Source organism: Armigeres subalbatus, chromosome 1 (genome assembly GCF_024139115.2).
Source record: "Armigeres subalbatus isolate Guangzhou_Male chromosome 1, GZ_Asu_2, whole genome shotgun sequence".
Taxonomy (NCBI): domain Eukaryota; kingdom Metazoa; phylum Arthropoda; class Insecta; order Diptera; family Culicidae; genus Armigeres; species Armigeres subalbatus.
The window spans coordinates 25,037,896-25,059,413 of NC_085139.1; the positions used below are offsets into that span (position 1 = coordinate 25,037,896).

At 39.6% G+C, this 21,518-nt stretch overlaps 1 protein-coding gene across 2 annotated transcripts in view; it reads right to left on the reverse strand.

Moving 5' to 3' along the window:
• LOC134222877 (dynein axonemal heavy chain 10) overlaps window positions 1-21,518 on the reverse strand; it is a 332,935-nt gene that overhangs the window by 36,585 nt on the left and 274,832 nt on the right. For both annotated transcript variants that reach the window (XM_062702027.1, XM_062702022.1), the window contains 8 exons: window positions 18,399-18,572; window positions 17,859-18,238; window positions 16,047-17,801; window positions 15,907-15,978; window positions 15,236-15,847; window positions 12,542-12,703; window positions 12,314-12,485; window positions 12,094-12,225 (listed from right to left, as the gene is read on the reverse strand). In XM_062702027.1, coding sequence (XP_062558011.1) covers window positions 12,094-12,225; window positions 12,314-12,485; window positions 12,542-12,703; window positions 15,236-15,847; window positions 15,907-15,978; window positions 16,047-17,801; window positions 17,859-18,238; window positions 18,399-18,572 — 3,459 coding nt within the window. The remainder of the gene's footprint in view (window positions 1-12,093; window positions 12,226-12,313; window positions 12,486-12,541; window positions 12,704-15,235; window positions 15,848-15,906; window positions 15,979-16,046; window positions 17,802-17,858; window positions 18,239-18,398; window positions 18,573-21,518) is intronic.

The following is a 21,518-nucleotide window of genomic DNA, read 5'->3' on the forward strand; positions in this document are numbered from 1 at the left end:
CGAAAGGTAACACGCAGTGTTTGGCTGGTTTTTGTCTGAACGAGATTATTTTCCTAGAACACATCTGGTGTAAATTGCACTACGATCTATGTGAGGTTGTGATTTTCCAACTTGCACGAATTCTCTTGAGAGTAATCCCGTCGGCCACGTTGACTTTATAAGTGCCTTCTCTTTCAACATCCAATTAACCCAATTTTGGAGGAAATATATTTCAGGTTTTCAGAAGAAATCCCATGCGGAACGATCTTTGTGACATCGATTTGATCAGTCGATTGTAAACAGTTCGACACTATTTTGTGCATTACGTCCGTCGAGATGTACTTTGCAACTCTTGCAAAACATGTGTAGAATCTTCTAGATCCAGTAGACAAAATTTCGTAGTAGAGCCACTTATCAATTGAGACGAATTGTTGATGCTTTCGCGATCTGAAGTTTGTTGGGGGATGTCGAATGTAGCGGTTGGCAACCACTGTTCAACGTTCGTTGCTGTTTTGCGAAGCCTATCTTCATCTTTGAAATTTCATCCCGAATCTCACTCACGACGCGATCAATTTGGCCCTCATGGTTGTCTTTCAGAATCTTATTTTTGGGTTCAATTATGGATGCTGCATTGTGCATTATGCTGCTCACAGAACGAGGGTAGACAAGCCTAACATAACTAGAGCACGTTAACAAAATCTATGTATTCTCGCATGTGATATGTATTCATGTTCGTGCAGCTCGAGTGATATTAACCTCTGCACCCATAACAGGCGGTATACTACCTATGATCGCATGTTAGTCCTATCTCTGCTGTATTTCCTATTCATATGGGACAAATAAGCGATTGTGGGCAGTATACTTATCCTACGGAGTTACCCTACAAGGTTGACAAAAAAGTATTTGCTGTGCAACATTTTGACAGATCGAAGTGATGTTTCGAAAACTTAAATATCCATCTACTAGTTGCACTCACTGAATAAATTACATTTATGTTAAAAATTGTGAAAAATAAAATAGCAAATTTTTTGCCAACTTGTAGGACAACTCTGCACATCCATACCACCGATAGGCGCGAGCACTTGCCATAACCACAAGAGTGTGAAGCAAAACTGCGATGAATGCGACGAGTACGGCTGACATGGGACACAGTAGTACAGGTATTATTATGATAAAATCTTGTTACAACATTTGAAAGATAATGGGTGCTAAGAACAAAATTCGATCAAAATAAGTTTTCAATTTCTCAATGTGTTAAAACTTTGTTTTTGTTATGCTCTTCTAGTCGGAACGGAAGCGTAAATGAACCGTTTGTTTGAGAAACTGCATATGTAACATTTTTGGCCAAAATGAGATTTTTATATATTTTGAATCCTTGTCCAAAAATGCGTACTGTGGCGTAAAATACGGAACAAGAATTTTGTTCAGAGATGTATGAAAACATTTTCGTTTGTTTGAGAAACTACACTATGTGCACACACTTTGAAGAGCAATTATGGAGTACTGGTTACAGTTTTTGCACTGGATGTGCCCAAGGTTGTTGATTTTTGACAAAAACTATTGATATGTATCAAAGAAATCAAAAGATTCGGTGCCTATTTCTCGGGTACTTATTCAAAAGGACGTATGTGATTTTGTAAACAAAGATTCAAACGTCGATTTATCCAATCTGATGGTACTCCCACGCAAACCAACACCACCAACAGGTAGCCGAAGGCTTCCCCTACCTGTCTGTGGTGATGGATTGCGTGGGAGTGCTATCAGATTGGACAAATCGACGTTTGAATCTTTGTTTACAAAATCACATACGTCCTTTTGAATAAGTACCCGAGATTTGTTCAAAACAGTTCTTTGTTGTTTTCTCGAAATTGTGTAAAATGGATATATGCAGTTTCTCAAACAAATGATTCAAACGAAAAATTGTCTGTGGCGATGAAATCACTTAGGCCTGTGGAAGCCTTTACAGTAGTGCTGCTTCTAGAGCAAGTTCAAACGGTGAACGTTTTCCGGCGCAAAGGAGACGCACTGTACTTTTACCGTCAGAGGGAAGCACGTTTTGTCTATGCCTGAGTGTTTATGATTTTCGTTGTGTTTTCGCACAGCGTAGGGTTGTCAATTGTCGCCATACTTAAGAACAGCATTTTTTTTAGAAAATAAGTAAAAGGTTTTACTTCCTGCTCCTTAGAACAGCTGTGAAAACCACAATAAAATTTGTTATAATCTTCAAAATTGATTAATCCATAATAGGAACGCATGCACCAGTTATGGCACTATTCTTAATTTTGGTTCCTTATTTGGCAAATCCCATTGTTTTCTTATGGGATTGGCCAAATAGGGACCACTAGTGCGACAACTGGCGCAAAGGACGTCAAAAATTAAGCAAAATCAATTTTTACAATTATGCTTTACTTGTTTTGGAGGAGATCAAAGGTGTTATCGTATCATATGAATATGCTTTATCGATATGAACTTGGTTGGCGGAGATTTGATTGGCCATTTGACATATAAAGCACTCGTGCGACAACTGGTGCTATAGCCACAACTGGTACATATAGCCTATATTCGTTTCGCGTAAAATCCAAACCCGCGCTCTATGGCCCTATCACTCGATTCCTCCTCAACGAATTGAAAGAGCAGGGTGAACGGGAGCTGCGCCGTATCAAAAACCTCTTAGTAAGTAAGTGGAACAAATCACCAAATTATCGTGACTCTTGCAAGTTCGGTGATCACGGAGCACGTTACTTACGGCTCCAAATTCCCTACCACAAACTACTACTCCTAACTGCAACTCCAAGGTATGTCCGGTCTAGTTCGGCCAGAGATGCCTCAGCGCAGAGTGGATCAGGGTGTTTCCTACGGCCAGGCTCGGAAGGGCTTCGAAACACTCTTTGGTTTTGGCCAAGCAGGAACATACGCCAAAGTAACTTACGCAAGCAAGGATCGTGAAATTGAAGGAATGTAGAAGACTATCATGAAACTGTGATAGGAAAACCACCAATCAACCAATGCACGATAATCCGGCGGAGTTGGCAATCATGGATGTCATCCAAAAGAACCGCACCGTCGAAAAACTGGTTCGCAAAGTCTCTGACCGTCGAGATAGTCTGCAAGCTGCAGGTCAGCTTGGAGGTCAAAGATAAGATCATTTCGAAGCTGCATACAATACTGCACCCAATTTGACAGTTGTAACCCGCCATTTTAGGGTTACAATTAAAACCCCATGGTTCTTGGGCCAATTTAGCTCAGACCCCCAAAAAAATTGTAAATATATGTTTCCGTGTTCGTCTACTAATTTATTATTAAATGTCTGTATATGAAATAAATGTCTATGGTCCATTTTGTATGTTTGACTGATATTTATTTTGTATATAGTAGCTTTAGGGTATAAACGAACAATTATATTAATTAAAAGATGACGTTTGAGTCCAAATTTGTATATTATGTTTAGTTGTTTGTTTACCTCCTGGTTGGTGTTGAAAATATATATTTATTTACAGTATTTACATTATTTATTTACATTATTTATTGGATTCCTTATTTACATTATTTATTTGAATATTTATTTAACCTATTTATTAAAATTATTTACACTACTTACATTTAAATATGTCTATACATAATAAACTAAATAAAATAAAAGAAATGAAAAAAATAAAAAGAAAACAAGCACTTAGGGCCGAATATGTACAGGTTTTGCATGCAATCTAGCTAAAATTATTTGAATTTAAATCTACAATTTGATAACGCAACCCCAACCAAAACCCCTAGATATTATACTAAAAAACCATCAACGAGAAACGCAGCGATTCACCGAAACGCAAACCGGAATAACGAAATGGCAGGCTATGGGCGTTATACTTGGGGCGGCAAGAATAGAATAAAGGGCAAGGCCTCCATAGAATCGCTCTCTTAGTATTTTTCTACCGGTCCAGAGGAGTGAGGTAACAAGTGACACTCGCGAGATTGAGATTTCTAAAGCTTTTTCGCAGTTCCGTAAGTTTGTGAGAAGTGAACGATAATTAAAACTTGCAAACTAATTAGAAACCTTAAAGCTACAGTGATTAAACTAATATTCTCCGTTGCAAAGCACCCCCAAAACGTTAAAAAAATATCACGTAGTGAAGTTCTGTACGGACCTATGCCTGCCAGCACCACAACGATCGGAATAAAGAGTAGACACCAACAAATTAAAAGTTAGATTTTGATCGAGTCAGGATGGCTAGGTTGTTAACGTACAAAATAGATCCTGAGCGAACGTGGTGCAAAAGTGAATATACCTATTGACTATGAACTGTGGTCCGAGCTGATGGATGTGATGTGATGAACAATTGGAAGCACGTTTTGAACGGTGGTGTGTGGTAAAGACAACGGTCGTCAGCTTCGGTGTCGTTCGCTCAGGTGGACCACATAGTATAGTGCGCGCGTAAAGTGAACCACTCCCTGGACCAACGGAACATTGGCCAAACGTTATTTCAAGGCCATAGTGTCACTAGTGGTTCCCCACTGTAAAAGAGGAACGAAGAATCAAGTGCTCCCTGTATATTGCCTAGTAAAGACAAGCTCCGGTGCCCGCCTTCGGAAGAAAGCACCCCTCTCTACGCCGCCGTCGTCATCTTGGAAGGACAACCCTGCAACCCGCATGCTGAAGTCGACCAACGAGTGATCAACGATCGGCCGCAACGTGAGTGATTATTGTAAAGAGATGTTGAATAAATGAACTCGAGATTCAATGCAATTAAAATGCACACGCTAAATAAATTTTTCTCAAAAGTCACTTCAAAATTAATGTTGAAAAGTTTTGATTCTTCAAATCAATAAAATTGTTTGATCCTGGTCTGAACTAAATTGCCTAGAATTATTTTTATTTTATTACAGTCCATTTTGTTGCGTTTTTGCTTGTTTTCTACCTTCATATTGTTAATCGATTGCCCAATAACCACGTGGGAAGCTTGTCCACCAATCTCTACCAGGAACTCAAAATCATATAAACGACCCTATAACTTATAACTATCACATTAAAGAGGCTGTTGTAGAGCCCACCCCAAGTGGACACCGTGGCTAGACCAGTGTCCAGGGGAGTAGCCAGGGGTCCATCTGACCCTTGTAGACCTTAAGATAGTTTCACAGTTGAATATAAATAGGAAATTCAGCAAAGATGAGACTGATTTGCGATCATAGAGAGCTCATCATAGTCCAAAGGACAGGCAAAGCCTAGACGACATCTTTAGCGATTCCTCGGACGGCATGCAAAGGGATATTCTACTCACACGCCAAACACACCACATCGTTTTCGATACCAACTATACAAACGGCAAAAACAGTTGAAATGTGTAATCTAAGCTTTACACACGGGTATCACTTACTCTAACTACTCTCTTATTCTCTACACCCATCCAAACCAAACACCCAAACCTCCGGTCCTATAGTAAAATAAGAACTACGCCGCAGATAGGTATCCGAATATCCGGGCCCCATCTGTACCAACGCACCTACACCCCAACCAGAACTGGCGGACGACTTCCAACGATCAGATATCATCCCTGCCGAACAAGGCCACCCACCACTAGGGCAGGAATTAGTTCTAGACCCATGGCATCAAGCCCCCATCTAACTATTCTCAAAGTTCAGTTCGAAATTCATTCTACAATAGAACCTCAATGGTTTCCATAATAACCACTGCGATCTGGACCCTAACAGCACACATGTTCCACCTAGGTAACTGCAACTTATATGTGATCGGATTCAGTCACAATCAAGTTGCTGCGATCATTTTTGTCTGACTTGTACTGCTCGGGGAGTTGCTGGTCTCTAGTGCCGAGCCGTTAGTAATAGCTCTTCAGAAGATCCACCGGGCCACGCCTGCCAACATGGATCAGACCCTCGGTGCCAAGTATCGGTGGTTCGCTGATGTTTTGAAAAGTGTCCCTATCTGCAGGATAAACTAGTAAGGATTTTTAAGGAATTACCGTCTCCGGCTATCATCCTGGGTGATGTGAGTTGCTACCACCAATCATGGGGTAGCCGTTCAAGCAACGTCAGAGGAAACATATTCTTACGCGCAGCCTTTCGAAGCTGACCACACCGTACTCAACGATGGCTCACCTACATTCCGGCGGAAACCCGTGCAGTCTGTCATTGACTTTTCGATTGCCTCGAGCTCTATTTATCCGCGGACGAGGACTCTGGAGGCAGCGTTCACGTGTCGATTTCCGTGGCGCTTGATAGCCAACCGACGGAGATTCTTCGCAGACCACAATGGACAAGCAGATTGGGGCAGCTACAAAGGGGAAAATGAGTGAGAGCTGGAGACCAAACTGCCAACCACAGTTATCGAGCTGTCGAGCGCAAAGCACCATACCGAACACCAGTCCAAATCTGGACTAAACAGCAGCACACTGGTGGTGTGATATTGCGAAAATAAAAGCGGTGAAAAGCAGGCGCCAAGCGCTTGGAGCGCTCAAAAAGACGAAAGAACGGATGCAACCGGTCCCGAACTGGGAAACCTTCTTTTCGAGTATCAAACTGCCCAGAATGATAAGTTGATGGAGAGGATGGTGAGCAGAAGACTCACAACAACAGACACCATGCTTTTTGTTTGGGTCGCTGAACAAGTACTTTTTTTTGCGTAGCTCAGACTGATCTTAGAAGAAGTGAGAAACAAAGGACACCACATCGAACTGGCTTCGGCGGACCTCTCAAAGGCCTACAGCAGCATATGGACGCCTGGAGTGCCGGAAACAACTGCCTTACTTGGTAATCAAGCGTTCAAATTGTACAAGAGGAATTCGGGGTTCCCTAGGGCTCAGTCATTACAGTTACATTCTTCCCGGTCGCAATGGAGGATGCCTTCGTCAGGCTATCAAAAGGCATCTTCATTCTAGAGAATGCTGGCCACATCTTCCTAATTGCGACCGGAATGCTTCCGAAATCGACCGGCGAAAAGTTACCTGGTGACGTTAATTATGTGATCAGATGGGTCAAACAACAGTTAAAATCCTCGGAGGATGATAGACAGTTGACCTTTCGCGACCGTTTCAACCGGGTCCAGAGTAACTGCTCGCCTAGAATCCACATGAGCATCTCCCGAGGCTGGATCAGGAGCGACCGCCTGCGTATTGTAAACGCTATTATTAATAGTTGACTCCTCTAAAGGCTGGAATAAGCTATCTTGAACTTCTCTGGTTTCCAGTCAATGCAGTGCTTGCCCCAACGCAAAACAGGGTCATTAGGATCATCTCTAGACATCCCCCGTCAACACCGGCGGATGCAACATGTGCTGATGCCGGCGAGCTGCTTTTCCGGGGCAAGGCCATCGGGCCAAGCAATCAGCTACATGGAGCAAACGAAGTCCAACGGCAACAGCTTCCGTTCAAGAGACCGAGCAAACAACGCACTCAGTGACCTCAGCAGAAAGCACCTACCTAGGATTGCTGGCTTCTGTCACTTGGGGCCCTACAGTGGATGTTTATAGAAGAACGTTAACCAAACCCAGGCACAGACCCTGTTTAAAAACTGCTCCAGACCAAATACCTGGATTCCGAAATCCGCTTTACCGATGGGTCGAGAGCCTAAGCTAAAGCTGGTATATGTAAGTATCACCTTTGACAACACAGACGAGTCTTACCGACATTAGGAATTAAGGAATAAATGAATGAAGAAATGGAGAAATTAAGAAATAAAAAACATAAAGGAATTAAGGAATTGAGGAATTAAGAAATTAGGAAACTAATGAATTGAGGAATTAAGGAATTAAGGAAAGGAATTAAGGAATTAAGGAATTAAGGAATTAAGGAATTAAGGAATTAAGGAATTAAGGAATTAAGGAATTAAGGAATTAAGGAATTAAGGAATTAAGGAATTAAGGAATTAAGGAATTAAGGAATTAAGGAATTAAGGAATTAAGGAATTGAATTAAGGAATGAAGGAATTAAGGAATTGAGGAATTAAGGAATTAAGGAATTAAGGAATTAAGAATTGAGGAATTAAGGAATTAAGGAATTGAGAATTAAGGAATTAAGGAATTAAGGAATTGAGGAAGGAATTAAGGAATTAAGGAATTAAGGAATTGAGGAATTAAGGAATTAAGGAATTGAGAATTAAGGAATTGAATTAAGGAATTAAGGAATTAAGGAATTAAGGAATTATGAATTAAGGAATTAAGGAATTAAGGAATTAAGGAATTGAGAATTGAGAATTAAGGAATTGAGGAATTAAGGAATTAAGAATTAAGGAATTGAAGGAATTAAGGAATTAAGGAATTAAGGAATTAAGGAATTAAGGAATTAAGGAATTAAGGAATTAAGGAATTAAGGAATTAAGGAATTAAGGAATTGAGGAATTAAGGAATTAAGGAATTAAGGAATTAAGGAATTAAAGAATTAAGGAATTAAGAAATTAAGGAATTAAGGAATTGAGGAATTAAGGAATTAAGGAATTAAGGAATTAAGGAATTAAAGAATTAAGGAATTAAGAAATTAAGGAATTAAGGAATTAAGGTATTAAGGCAAGGAATTAAGGAATTGAGGAATTAAGGAATTGAGGAATTAAGGAATTAAAGAATTAAGGAATTGAGGAATTAAGGAATAAAGGAATTAAGGAATTAAGGAATTAATGAATTAAGGAATTGAGGAATTAAGGAATTAAGGAATTAAGGAATTAAGGAACTAAGGAATTAAGGAGTTAAGGAATTAAGGAATTAAGGAATTAAGGAACTAAGGAATTAAGGAGTTAAGGAATTAAGGAATTAAGGAATTAAGGAATTAAGGAATTAAGGAATTAAGGAATTGAGGAATTAAGGTAAGGAATTAAGAAATTGAGGAATTAAGGAATTGAGGAATTAGGGATTAAGGAATTAAGGAATTAAGGAATTAAGGAGTTAAGGAATTAAGGAATTAAGGAATTGAGGAATTAAGGAATTAAGGAATTGAGGAATCAAGGAATTAAGGAATTAAGGAATTAAGGAATTATGGAATTAAGGAATTAAGGAATTAAGGAATTAAGGAATTAAGGAATTAAGGAATTAAGGAATTAAGGAATTAAGGAATTAAGGAATTAAGGAATTGAGGAATTAAGGAATTGAGGAATTGAGGAATCAAGGAATTAAGGAATTAAGGAATTAAGAAATTAAGGAATTAAGGAATTAAGGAATTAAGGAATTAAGGAATTAAGGAATTGAGGAATTAAGGAATTGAGGAATTGAGGAATCAAGGAATTAAGGAATTAAGGAATTAAGGAATTAAGGAATTAAGGAATTAAGGAATTAAGGAATTAAGGAATCAAGGAATTAAGTAATTAAGGAATTAAGGAATTAAGGAACTAAGGAATTAAGGAATTGCGGAATTGAGGAGCTAAGGAATTAAGGAATTAAGGAATTAAGGAATTAAGGAACTAAGGAATTAAGGAATTAAGGAATTAAGGAATTAAGGAATTAAGGAATTAAGGAATTAAGGAATTGAGGAATTAAGGAATTAAGGAATTAAGGAATTAAGGAATTAAGGAATTAAGGAATTAAGAAATTAAGGAATTAAGGAATTAAGGAATTAAGGAATTAAGGAATTAAGGAATTAAGGAATTGAGGAATTAAGGAATTGAGGAATTGAGGAATTAAGGAATTAAGGAATTAAGGAATTAAGGAATTAAGGAATTAAGGAATTAAGGAATTAAGGAATTAAGGAATTAAGGAATTAAGGAATTAAGGAATTAAGGAATTAAGGAATGAAGGAATGAAGGAATGAAGGAATGAAGGAATTAAGGAATTAAGGAATTAAGGAATTAAGGAATCAAGGAATTAAGTAATTAAGGAATTAAGGAATTAAGGAACTAAGGAATTAAGGAATTGAGGAATTGAGGAATCAAGGAATTAAGGAATTAAGGAATTAAGGAATTATGGAATTAAGGAATTAAGGAATTAAGGAATTAAGGAATTAAGGAATTAAGGAATTAAGGAATTAAGGAATTAAGAAATTAAGGAATTAAGGAATTAAGGAATTAAGGAATTAAGGAATTATGGAATTAAGGAATTGAGGAATTAAGGAATTAAGGAATTAAGGAATTAAGGAATTAAGGAATTAAGAAATTAAGGAATTAAGGAATTAAGGAATTAAGGAATTAAGGAATTAAGGAATTAAGGAATTGAGGAATTGAGGAATTAAGGAATTGAGGAATTGAGGAATTAAGGAATTAAGGAATTAAGGAATTAAGGAATTAGGGAATGAAGGAATGAAGGAATGAAGGAATGAAGGAATTAAGGAATTAAGGAATTAAGGAATCAAGGAATTAAGTAATTAAGGAATTAAGGAATTAAGGAACTAAGGAATTAAGGGATTGAGGAATTGAGGAGCTAAGGAATTAAGGAATTAAGGAATTAAGGAATTAAGGAACTAAGGAATTAAGGAATTAAGGAATTAAGGAATTAAGGAATTAAGGAATTAAGGAATTAAGGAATTAAGGAATTAAGGAATTAAGGAATTAAGGAATTAAGGAATTAAGGAATTAAGGAATTAAGGAATTAAGGAATTAAGGAATTAAGGAATTAAGGAATTAAGGAATTAAGGAATTAAGGAATTAAGGAATTAAGGAATTAAGGAATTAAGGAATTAGGGAATTAAGAAACTGAGGAATTGAGCAATTAAGGAATTAAGGAATTAAGGAATTAAGGAATTAAGGAATTAAGGAATTAAGGAATTAAGGAATTAAGGAATTAAGGAATTAAGGAATTAAGGAATTAAGGAATTAAGTAATTAGGGATTAAGGAATTAAGGAATTAAGGAATTAAGGAATTAAGGAATTAAGGAATTAAGGAATTAAGGAATTAAGGAATTAAGGAATTAGGGAATTAAGAAACTAAGGAATTGAGCAATTAAGGAATTAAGGAATTAAGGAATTAAGGAATTAAGGAATTAAGGAATTAAGGAATTAAGGAATTAAGGAATTAAGGAATTAAGGAATTAAGGAATTAGGGAATTAAGGAATTAAGGAATTAAGGAATTAAGGAATTAGGGAATTAAGGAACTAAGGAATTGAGCAATTAAGGAATTACAGAATTAAGCAATTAAGGAAATGAGGAACACACGAACACACAGGACCCTTGCTTAACTGACATGGTTGGTCGAGGCAACGAGGGATGGTGTGTTATGCGTATTTCTGGTTTGATGGACGCTCCTAAATCCCTTTGGACTACGCAGATGGTTACGGCAAGGTTATGGTTTTTCATGCCTGCTTTTTATCATCGCTTGACATCGAGAAAATTGAACTACTTCAAAGGGCTGGGCACGTAGCCAGAATGTTGAATAATAATTCGGTTAAATTCGTTCTCGATAACGATCCGACGATCGGGCTCATACGATTTGCCAATCATACGTAGACGGCTTGATTAATTCATATTCTGGCAAACATGGAACGTGCACAAAATGTTAGGCGTAAGTCAGTCTCCTTTCCCTTTAGTGTTAAACTTGATGTGAATACATAAAAAAAACACTAAAATAAAGTTTAAAAAAAGTCAAAAACATTTCCATATAAATTTTGTGTGTGCATTAATAACAACCCACTTCAGAAGAATTCACATAAAGAATGTTAGTCAAGTAAGGGTTATGTGTGTTTGCACATATATGCCATGCGAATTCACATAGCCATTATAAGCGAAATGTGGTAGTCAAAATTTATGTTTGTCACACATAAATAATATGATTGGATTTTTGTTTGTGTAAGCACGTGTAAAATATAATTAGAGCAGATCACATTTCAAAAATATTCGAAAATTTCAGTTCCATAATTTGTCTATTAGGATCTTCCCTGGCAGAATTTAAGGCAATTTGTAGGTCGTTTAGGAGTGGCGCAAAGACAATTCATATTTATATGAGAATTTTGATTGGAAAAAACTTTTGGTTTAAGCTCTCCGCTTCTGTAATTGTCGAATGTGATGAATTCCAATTTACATCCCCAACCTTCATTTTAGTATCTATATAATCACATTAAGTGGATTACTCATTGTTATTAAGTGGATTTAAGCATTTTTGGGAGATAAAGTGGAATTCTATCTGATTGAATTGAATAAGTTTGTTTTATAAATTAACATGATGTACGAACAAGAAAAAAACAGTGAATGCCAATACTTACTGGTTTGGGGTTGCAAATCGATCAGATAGGTCCACGCTTCGCGGACTGCAATCGTGTAATAACCAATCTCCGCATTCGAGTGCAATCCAAACACTTCCGGTGTGTTGGTCAGCGGAAGTTTCTCGATGGATGCTGTTGATTGGAGGATGCGTTGTTAGTTAGTAGTAATTACGATTAATTCACGCAGCAATATTATAGCACCGAAGCGTAAGCAACTAACCGATGAACTCATCTCGCGTTTCCGCTGGGAAAATTTTGTAATCAACCGATTCGTCCTGGTAGAAATGGAACGGTTGGAAAGTATCGAACAGGAAGTCACCCATGTACTCGTCCATGTAGATTTTTACGACTCGCCGATCGAAGTCATCGATTACGCGTCCCCCGTACATGACCTAATGATACCGCATGATTAGTAGATTGGAAATGAAAAACTATTCAGGGGATGTACCTCTCCAATCAAGTACTTGAGACTGTTCCACGGCAACCGGGTCTCGTTGAGACTGAGTGCCTTCGTTAGGTACGTATCCATTATCTGCAGACAGACGCTGAAGTCGGACTCATTAAAATCGTAGCTTATGTTCCAGCCAAGTTTTCCGTATTTTCTTCGTTCCTGTGGGGCGAGAGCGGGGAGGGAGGGATAAATCAGCATAACGATAAGAAGCCACAAAAATATCCGTCCAAACAAGCTTGACGATGATGACGAAGATGAAACCGACTCAGAATACAACTTTTAATGGGGTACCAAACAACTTCCTCCTAAGGTGGTTATGACTCTGCGAGGAGTGAATCCGACAACAGGTAATGCAGCCACAGAGAGACCGCAATGGTCACAATATCAAAACACTGAAACCGTTTAATGATTGTCGTGTCATACACCCACATGCAGCCGCCGTATTGATGGTTGCAAAACAGATGAAAGATAGCCAAGGTAATTCTCATCCTTTTTATTTTCAGCAGCTCCGTATAAATAGCAGTAGAGCCAGGAGCCGAGCCACCCGGGGAGAAATTATGCTTTCCGATGCTTGTTTGCCACTCCGTCATCGAGGCTTTGGCAGTGGTTTCTCAACTGTGTGGTTTTGTGGCGATGGATGATTCGAAAGCATAGGCATATAGTTTTATAGTCAGCAAAATTGACTAAGGTACCCCGGGGCAAGTGAAAATACGGGGTAAGTGGGTACTATGGCTGCTGATCATTCGATAAACGTTTTTAGTGGTAACAATCTTCTAGAAAGATGAAGCAGGACTATCAACAAATACAGCCCACACAAAAATATTTGGAATCAAAACCATTTGAGGCACCATGCTAATGCTATTGCTTGATCATGACTTTAGACTACCGGGAAAATCTATTACTTATATTTTAATTCAATGGATTTCCACCATAATAGTCGTTTCTAAATTTATCATTGATGTGGAAGGTAAATAATTTGAGCAATAAAATAATTGTGTGACATCGAAAATGATTTATAAGTTTTAATTTAAGAAAAAAATTGCAATTTTCACTTACCCTTTAGTTTTAACATACATGGGGCAAGTGGGACATATTTGAACAACAATTTCGATAGAGCCCTTTTAATTGTTTTTAAATCGTTGTCTAGTGAAAAATAACTTCGACACTCATATATCATATGGATCTGAATCAGATGTAGTTTGCTTATTGTTGGTTTCGCTGTTAAATAGTATTTATTATTCATTCTAAAAATTATCTCCCGCAATAGTTATAACAATGCGATATTTTTCCGTTTACAGTGCAAATAATCTATTTGTTCAACGATAGGTCAACAAAATTTGTCTTGTGTTTTGTTATTTTCAAATTGCGCATCAAATTTACAGATTTTCAGATAAATAAAGTGCTCAACACATAAATTGGCAATTTCGTTCAATTACAAATTTATAACAGTGCGCATAGCCTGAATAAAAACGTTTCTTTTGAAGTACTGATTTATGTAATAATCTGTGCTCTAAACACAGAAACATTCACTCGAATGGTGAATAAAGATTTGCTTATCCTTTCCATCTAAAACATTTGGTACAAAAGTAACCCAGTGAAAAGCAAAACAAGAGCCAATTTAACAGTAAATCGGCTGTTGTCTGGTGTTCATATTTGCTAAAATTATAATCCCTTCCTTGTAGCAAAAACAAAAATCCGACAAACAACAAACCTCCATCCATGATCTGAAAATACCACGACTCAGAATTAATATGAATATTGTAGATACCTTTAATTAGTTTAGTTCGACAGTATAAAACAGAATAGGTCCCACTTGCCCCGTTTGAAGGGGTAAGTGGGTCCTACAGGTGAATTTCTTTCACTACCAATATTTTTTGTAATTGAATAGATGGCTTACAACACGTTTACACTTCAACAACGGAAGCATATAATGATGTATGCGTGGTTAATGCTCTGAAATATCGTGTTTTATAAGTAAGCGTTAACAATTTTCCTGTACTAGCGTTTTTTAGGTCCCACTTGCCCCCGGGGTACCTTATATGAACATGTGGCGGAAAATGTCATTTGGCTGCTAATCTTCTTCCATATGTAGAGATCTTTTAGTGACCAAGAGATGACGACTTTTACAACATTCTCATGTTTAGTTTAAACAAGGAAAAAAAATAAGCAAAACCAATTAACATAAATTGAGGAACACTGGTACCGCACCGAGAAGCGCACGGAGAACATGACGCTATCTGATTTGGTTTGAAAAATCATTATCATCATTATTCATGAGCGGCTTTCGACAAAGTTAGGAGGATCCACGATGCGATTCATCACGTGATCGGGAAAGGATTCGCAGAAAACTCGGCAGGGCCTCCCCGCCTGGATACGAGAGCAGATGAAGATGAGATGAGATGAGATGATAAATTTACATCTTGATATGCCACACTATCCATGTACATTGCTGGCTGCCTTGCCGATGCGATGGCAGGGTTAGGGGTGTCGACGGCAGATGGGACTCGACTGCTAGTCGCTTTAGCAATATTAAAAACGACGATGATGATGATGTCGATTCAGTCATTCCCAGCACGACGAGAGCGGATAATATTTTATACATGCCAGAAGGGCCGGGTCTGGTCGGGTTGGGGGGACGTCCAAGAAGGGTAACTTTTCTATCGGAACTGCCTTTTTTCTCTTTCATCTTACCTGCAAAACGGCATGGAAGAACGCTAAGACGAATGCTAATGGCTTGAACGCCGGATGAGTGCACGCGTCAAGTGTTTGCTGGCGAAGCTTGAAGAAGGTTGCCCGGAGATTCATTTTCAGTCCGTTTGGTGGCTCGGTAACGACTTTCAGCGACTTTTGCAGTATGCCAATGGGGAAGGAATCGGTAGGTTCGGTCGTTATCCACAGGCGGAAATCCGGATGTGGCTTCTTCACCGAGTCGAGTAGTTTTTCCAACGTTCGGATGAAGCTTAGCAGGAGGTGCCCATTTTGAAGCATTAACCAGAGTCCTTGTTCCAGGGCGAGCTGAAGTAGAGCTAGAGCACGTTGCTCCTGGCCTTGGCCGAGGGAAATGTGCTTAAATTTGGATCCGCCAAAGCCGCATCGGTCGGCTAGCTTCATTAAGTCATTAGTTGGATCAGAGCCGGGACTTAAGATGAAGACAACTGGAGTCATTGAGGAAGATTGCTCAAATATGGAGTCAAAACTAAGCATAGGAGGTGTGATAAACTCTTCGCCCATGATTGTGGAGACGTAGTTGTTCAAAAGTCGATACACGCGATCCACGCGGAAGCATCGCATTACCATCAGGTGCTAGAAAACAAATATTTTCTATTAGTTTCGTAGCCTTCCTAAAATTTGAAATAACTCACGTCGTATGCATTCATATTCTCGGCGAAATTTCCGGGGTAATCGATTCCTTCGGTGTCATCCAAATCGTACCACTGAAACAGGAGAAAAAAAAAACTTGTTGTGGGCTTTTGATTAGTGAACGCACTCTCTCAATACTTACACTCGTCCACTCGGCGATATTACGCTCCACATGACCTGGCAGCTGCCCAAACTTCTCCGGAAACAGCTCCGCTAGGAGTAGCACATCCTGCCAACCTTTTTCACTGATCCATCGGGCCGGACAGATGCGATCGGACTTTTCCAGTGCGATGTTTCCCTTGATGAAAAAGTCCACCTCGGCCTGACTCAGATGTTCTTCACTCTGTTCCAGTTTGACCGTCATCTGGAACGAGAACAGCAGCTTGTGCTTCTCGAAGAACCCGATGCATCCGTATTCGTACACTTTTCGGGTCAACGTTATGATGATGTTTTTCAGCCTCTTCGCCAGGATATTATCCGGGACGGCTTTGCGTAGCGAGTAAATGAACACTTTCAAGTACGAACTCAGCGAGTATTGATACATCGGATTTACGACCGACATTTCCGACAGGACAAAGTACAGGATCGCTCCGCGTTGCGCCGCCAGACGATATCCGTTCCGCAGATGTTCGATGTCGACTGACGTTTCCTCCGCAAGTTTGATCTTCTCGGATACGTCAGCCGCTTTTTCTTTGGTGTTTTCGAGCGTGTTCACCAGTTCGACGTTGTCCAGCATGTTGCCGGTCGACGTTGCGAGCTCGCGGAGCAGCGAATCTTCCAAGTTTTTGAGCAGCACCTTGTTGGCGCTGGTTTCCTCAATAAGGTTCTCACGGCGTTCCTCGAGATCTGGTCTTTCGGCACGGACCACAACACTGAGCAGTTGGTCTTCCAAACCACTTTTCGTAACGGTGTAGTTGACAATCAATGATTTGGCGTATACGGCTGGATCAAAGTTTGGATTGGCCAATTTTGTAGTGAGGTACATTCGGAAGTTGTTATCTACGTCAACCTCCTTATCACCGAGAATGACGAATTGACGCCCAGCTTGAGTTTTGATGTTCTTTTCCAAGATGTTGTCGATGACTGGATCAATGTAGTCATCGACGTCTTGGAATAGTACTGGGTTACCGTATTTAATTGCCATTTCCAAATGCTTCAAGAAGTCTCTATCGTTGAAGTTCAGTATTTTTAAGTTGTTCGAAGATTCACGTTTGATGATCCACATTAACGCTTGCTGTTGTGGATCAATACACAATGGGAAACGAGAAGCCCTGGTGGTTAGAATTCCATTCTGCACAGAGAGTTCGTCCGGTGGTAAACCTTCCGAAGCCCAAGTGGTCATTTCCAAGTCATCACTCAGACTAGTGAGAATGTTAAACGGCTTGCCATATGGAATCTCTCGTTCCTCCACGTCTGGAAGCCAATCTTCGAAAACTATTGAGTTTCTGAAGTCCCACGAAAACGGACCTGTGTAGGCCAGAAAGGATGCCGATAGTAGACAAGTTCCAACCACTTTTGTGTTATCCTCTTGAAGGTTAGCCAAATCTATCTTCCATCGATCCCGCTCGGAACTAAGTCCAGTGATCAACTTCCCTGCAGCGATCAGTCGACGTTCGGCTTGCTCCATCATTTCCTGAAGCATCTGCTTCTCTCTGATTGCCGTCGCATATTGATTGTTTAGTTCATCCAACTCGGATTCCAGTTTGTTGATTTCATTGGTCAACTTATTCAGCAGTTTGATCTGGCTTGCCAACTCAGATTCGAGGAACGCTACTCGCTCCTTCTTGGGTTTCACTTCTCGGAACACATCGCAATAGCCGAGTACGGCTCGGACAAACTTCAGTAAACCGTAACCAGCTTTGGAGATGGATTTCATGTCGTCTAGTTTTTGCGATTTCTGCGAATTTATCCAATTATAACAAAAAAACTAAGTATTTAAAATCTTCAATCTTACTTTCATATGCGCTCGAACGTTGGCGACCTGTTTCTGGCTGATTTGATCGCAGTCCAGCCTTTGCAAGCTCTGCAAAAAGTTACCCTCAGACATCATGCCCTTCGCCGTTTTCCAGGAAATTTCCTTAAAACCTTTGATGATGGCCACGCATTCGCACACGACCTGCACCGCCTCCGGAGGTGTGGCAAAACTTCGAATCTCTGTTATGTCGGACTTGTCCAAATCGGAAAGCGCCAGCCGGGCAATCTCCAGCGCTGGAAGAGCCGCCGCCAGGGCTTCCTCCGCTTCCGCCTTCTCGACGGTGATAATCTTCTTCTGCTGCTCAACCTCGACGGACTTTTCCGAAGCTTCGGCCTTTTTGGAATTGGCCTTCTCGGTAGCTGAAAGCGAAAAGATAAATCAGGACAATCACGATTTCTGTATCGAGGGTTCATCATTAAACGTGCACCGAAGCAACTGGGCACGAGAAAGGGGCAAGCAAAGGGGCCCGAATCCGGAGTGGGTTGATGGGGATGAGTCAAACAAGAGTCTTCAACGTACATGTTTCTATTCCGACGAGCATCTGTTCGCACCGTTTCGCCGCCTCGACGACGTTTTTCCGCTGCTCCTCGACGACGATGCTCAACTGATCGATCTGAAGTGAGGCTTCATTAATTTTCTCGATTCCATCCGATAATCGGGAGCACTGTTGCATGATGAAATTATCTTTCTCCTCTGTTGAAGCGTGACAAATTGGAAATGAAAGATGGTTGTTCGGCGTGAAACATGAATCAAGTTCGGATTCGGCGTCTTTTCCGGCGAGGCAAGTGTTTTTTTTATCCCCGGCTGCCGGTTGTTGGCAGTGGTGGCATTTTCGGCGTAGTATCGAATGACAGAGAGTCTTTATGACTCGAGCTCTGGGTATGGATTTATGTGGATGTGTGTTTGAGTATGTATGTACGGTAAGGGAAAACTAGGCTTTAGTGCTTTGGCCAAAAAAGAAAGAAAATCAGGCGGAAAATTGGGACGTGAGATAATAACACATCCCTTTCAATGCGGGGATTATGCTTCTGGGAGTTGGGCGAAATTCGGAAAATTAAGCGTAGGGCGCTCGGACATAATTAAAGCACGATTCCCTGGCATACAAATAGGACAGAAAATGAAGTGAAATTCCGAAATCCGTGTGATATAATAGAAGGTGTCTGCAGCAAATATGTATATGTTGCGCAAGGAACGGATTTTCTACACGGCCTGTTGGCCCTATTTGAAAAAGAAGGTAAGACTCAGATTTGACCTAATTAATTCTGCTCCTGTCATAGTTGTGGGTTTGGATGACACGTGTTTTCTGCTCACTCACAGACTGTAATTTTATCTATGTTCACATTATTCAACTATTGAAACTTGCACTCGCAAAAACGCAAGACAAAGAACATCAAGAAAAGGAAATTTTCGTTCGCAAATTAAATGGTCTCTAGTCAAGTTATCGGTCAACATTATGGGGCGCACAAGACAATAATTACTCTGTGAGAGATAGATGAAATGTATTGTACTAATAAATGTTTTGAAAACTCGATGTTAGTGGGCGCCTTACGAAAGGCTGAAACACATAAGGATGAATACTAATAAGGGTGAATACTCAAAAGACTGAAAGTCGAACAAGGCTTAAAGTATCAAAAGGCTGTAAAGTATCAGAATACTGAAATCGGTGGGATGAAATGGGGACTTCCACATAAGGCTGAAAACTCATAAGGCTGAACACGGAAGGCTGGAAAAGTAAAAAGCTTACATAAGACTGAAATTCAAAAGGCTGAAAAATAGTGAGGAACCGATTTCAATTGAAGAATTCACATTCGACATTAATATGGGCATAACCCAAGCAACCAAAAGTACGGATAAAATGGGATGTTTTGGCTTAATCAGCTTGCATTTTAAGTAATTTTTCTTATGGCAAAGCGAACTTTGCAGTTATGTTAAGGTGTTTGGAACTCGATGTGAAGCAAGAGTGAACTTATTGGTTCGGTTAAGAACAAATTTTAGTAAAATGTGAACTTTTGGTTGCTTGGGAAACTAAAAAGAACCGAAACCTTCTTGCGATTTATTGTTGTCCTTAAATTTTTAAATGTAATTCTCATTGTTTAGTCTGTTCTGCACAAGAAATCTGGTAGTAGCATAGAAAGGAACAAGACTTTATTGTCCTTGGTTCTTGCATTTGGTTTTTGATCCTTTCCAAGATTACTTCCTTTTTAATTTTTTTATACTTCTCTTTTCTTCCTTCTTCTTTCTTCTCTATTCTTTCTTCTTTCTTCCCAATTCCTTCTTTCTTTTACCATTTTTCTTCTTTTTGTTTTTTTGTTACCACCCTTACATTTTATTCTTCCTCCTTCGTTCTACCTTCTTTCTTCTTAGTTCTTCCTATTTTTTCCTTCTTTCTGTGCCTATTTCCTTCTTCTGTCTTCTTTCTATGTTCTTCTTGTTCCTTCTTTCATATTCCTACTTCATTTTTCTGTTATCTTCTCCTTTTATTTTCATTGTTCTTCTTCATTCTTTATTTTTGTCTTCTTATTTCTTCCTTATTCCTTTTCATTCTTTTTCGTCGTTCTTTCTTCCTTCTATCTTCTTCCTTTCTGTCTTCTTTCTTCGACCTTCTTCTTGTTCCTTTTTATCTATTATTTCTTCCTTCTATCTTCTTCCTTATTCGTTAATCCTTCTTTTTTACCCTTATTTCGTCCTTTTTCCTTCTTGTTTCTTTCGCCCTTTCTTCCTTATTTGTTGTTCCTGCATCATTCTTTATTCTTTCGTCTTGTTTTTTCTTCTTTCATTTTTTCCCTTTTCCCTTTTTTTCTTCCTTCTACCTTCTTCCTTTTCTTTTTTCCTTCACTCTTGTGTCTTCGTCACTCTCCTTCTTTCTGTCTTCTTTCTTCCTTCCTTCCTTCCAGATGGAAGCAGAAAGAACCAAGAACAATAAATAAAGTATTGTTCCTTTCTATCCCATCTCTAAATTTCTTGTGCAGTACAGAAAAAAAAAATCAAAATTCTGAATCCAAATTGAAAGGAAACAAGGTGTCGCAAAAAAAGTTCGGTTTATATCCGTTTGTGCCCCCATTTACGTCAAATGTGAATTCTTCCTTTCAAGAGGCTCGGAAGCCTCCTTTCAAGAGGCTCGGAAGCCTCCTTTCAAGAGGCTCGGAAGCCTCCTTTCAAGAGGCTCGGAAGCCTCCTTTCAAGAGGCTCGGAAGCCTCCTTTCAAGAGGCTCGGAAGCCTCCTTTCAAGAGGCTCGGAAGCCTCCTTTCAAGAGGCCTGGAAGCCTCCTTTCAAGAGGCTCAAGCCTCCTTTCAAGAGGCCTGGAAGCCTCCTTTCAAGAGGCTCAGAAGCCTCCTTTCAAGAGGCTCAGAAGCCTCCTTTCAAGAGGCTCAGAGCCTCCTTTCAAGAGGCTCAGAAGCCTCCTTTCAAGAGGCCTCAGAAGCCTCCTTTCAAAAGGCCTGGAAGCCTCCTTTCAAAAGGCTCAGAAGCCTCCCTTCAAGAGGCTCAAGCCTCCTTTCAAGAGGCTCAGAGCCTCCTTTCAAGAGGCTCAGAGCCTCCTTTCAAGAGGCTCAGAAGCCTCCTTTCAAGAGGCTCAGAAGCCTCCTTCAAGAGGCTCAGAAGCCTCCTTTCAAGAGGCCTCAGAAGCCTCCTTTCAAGAG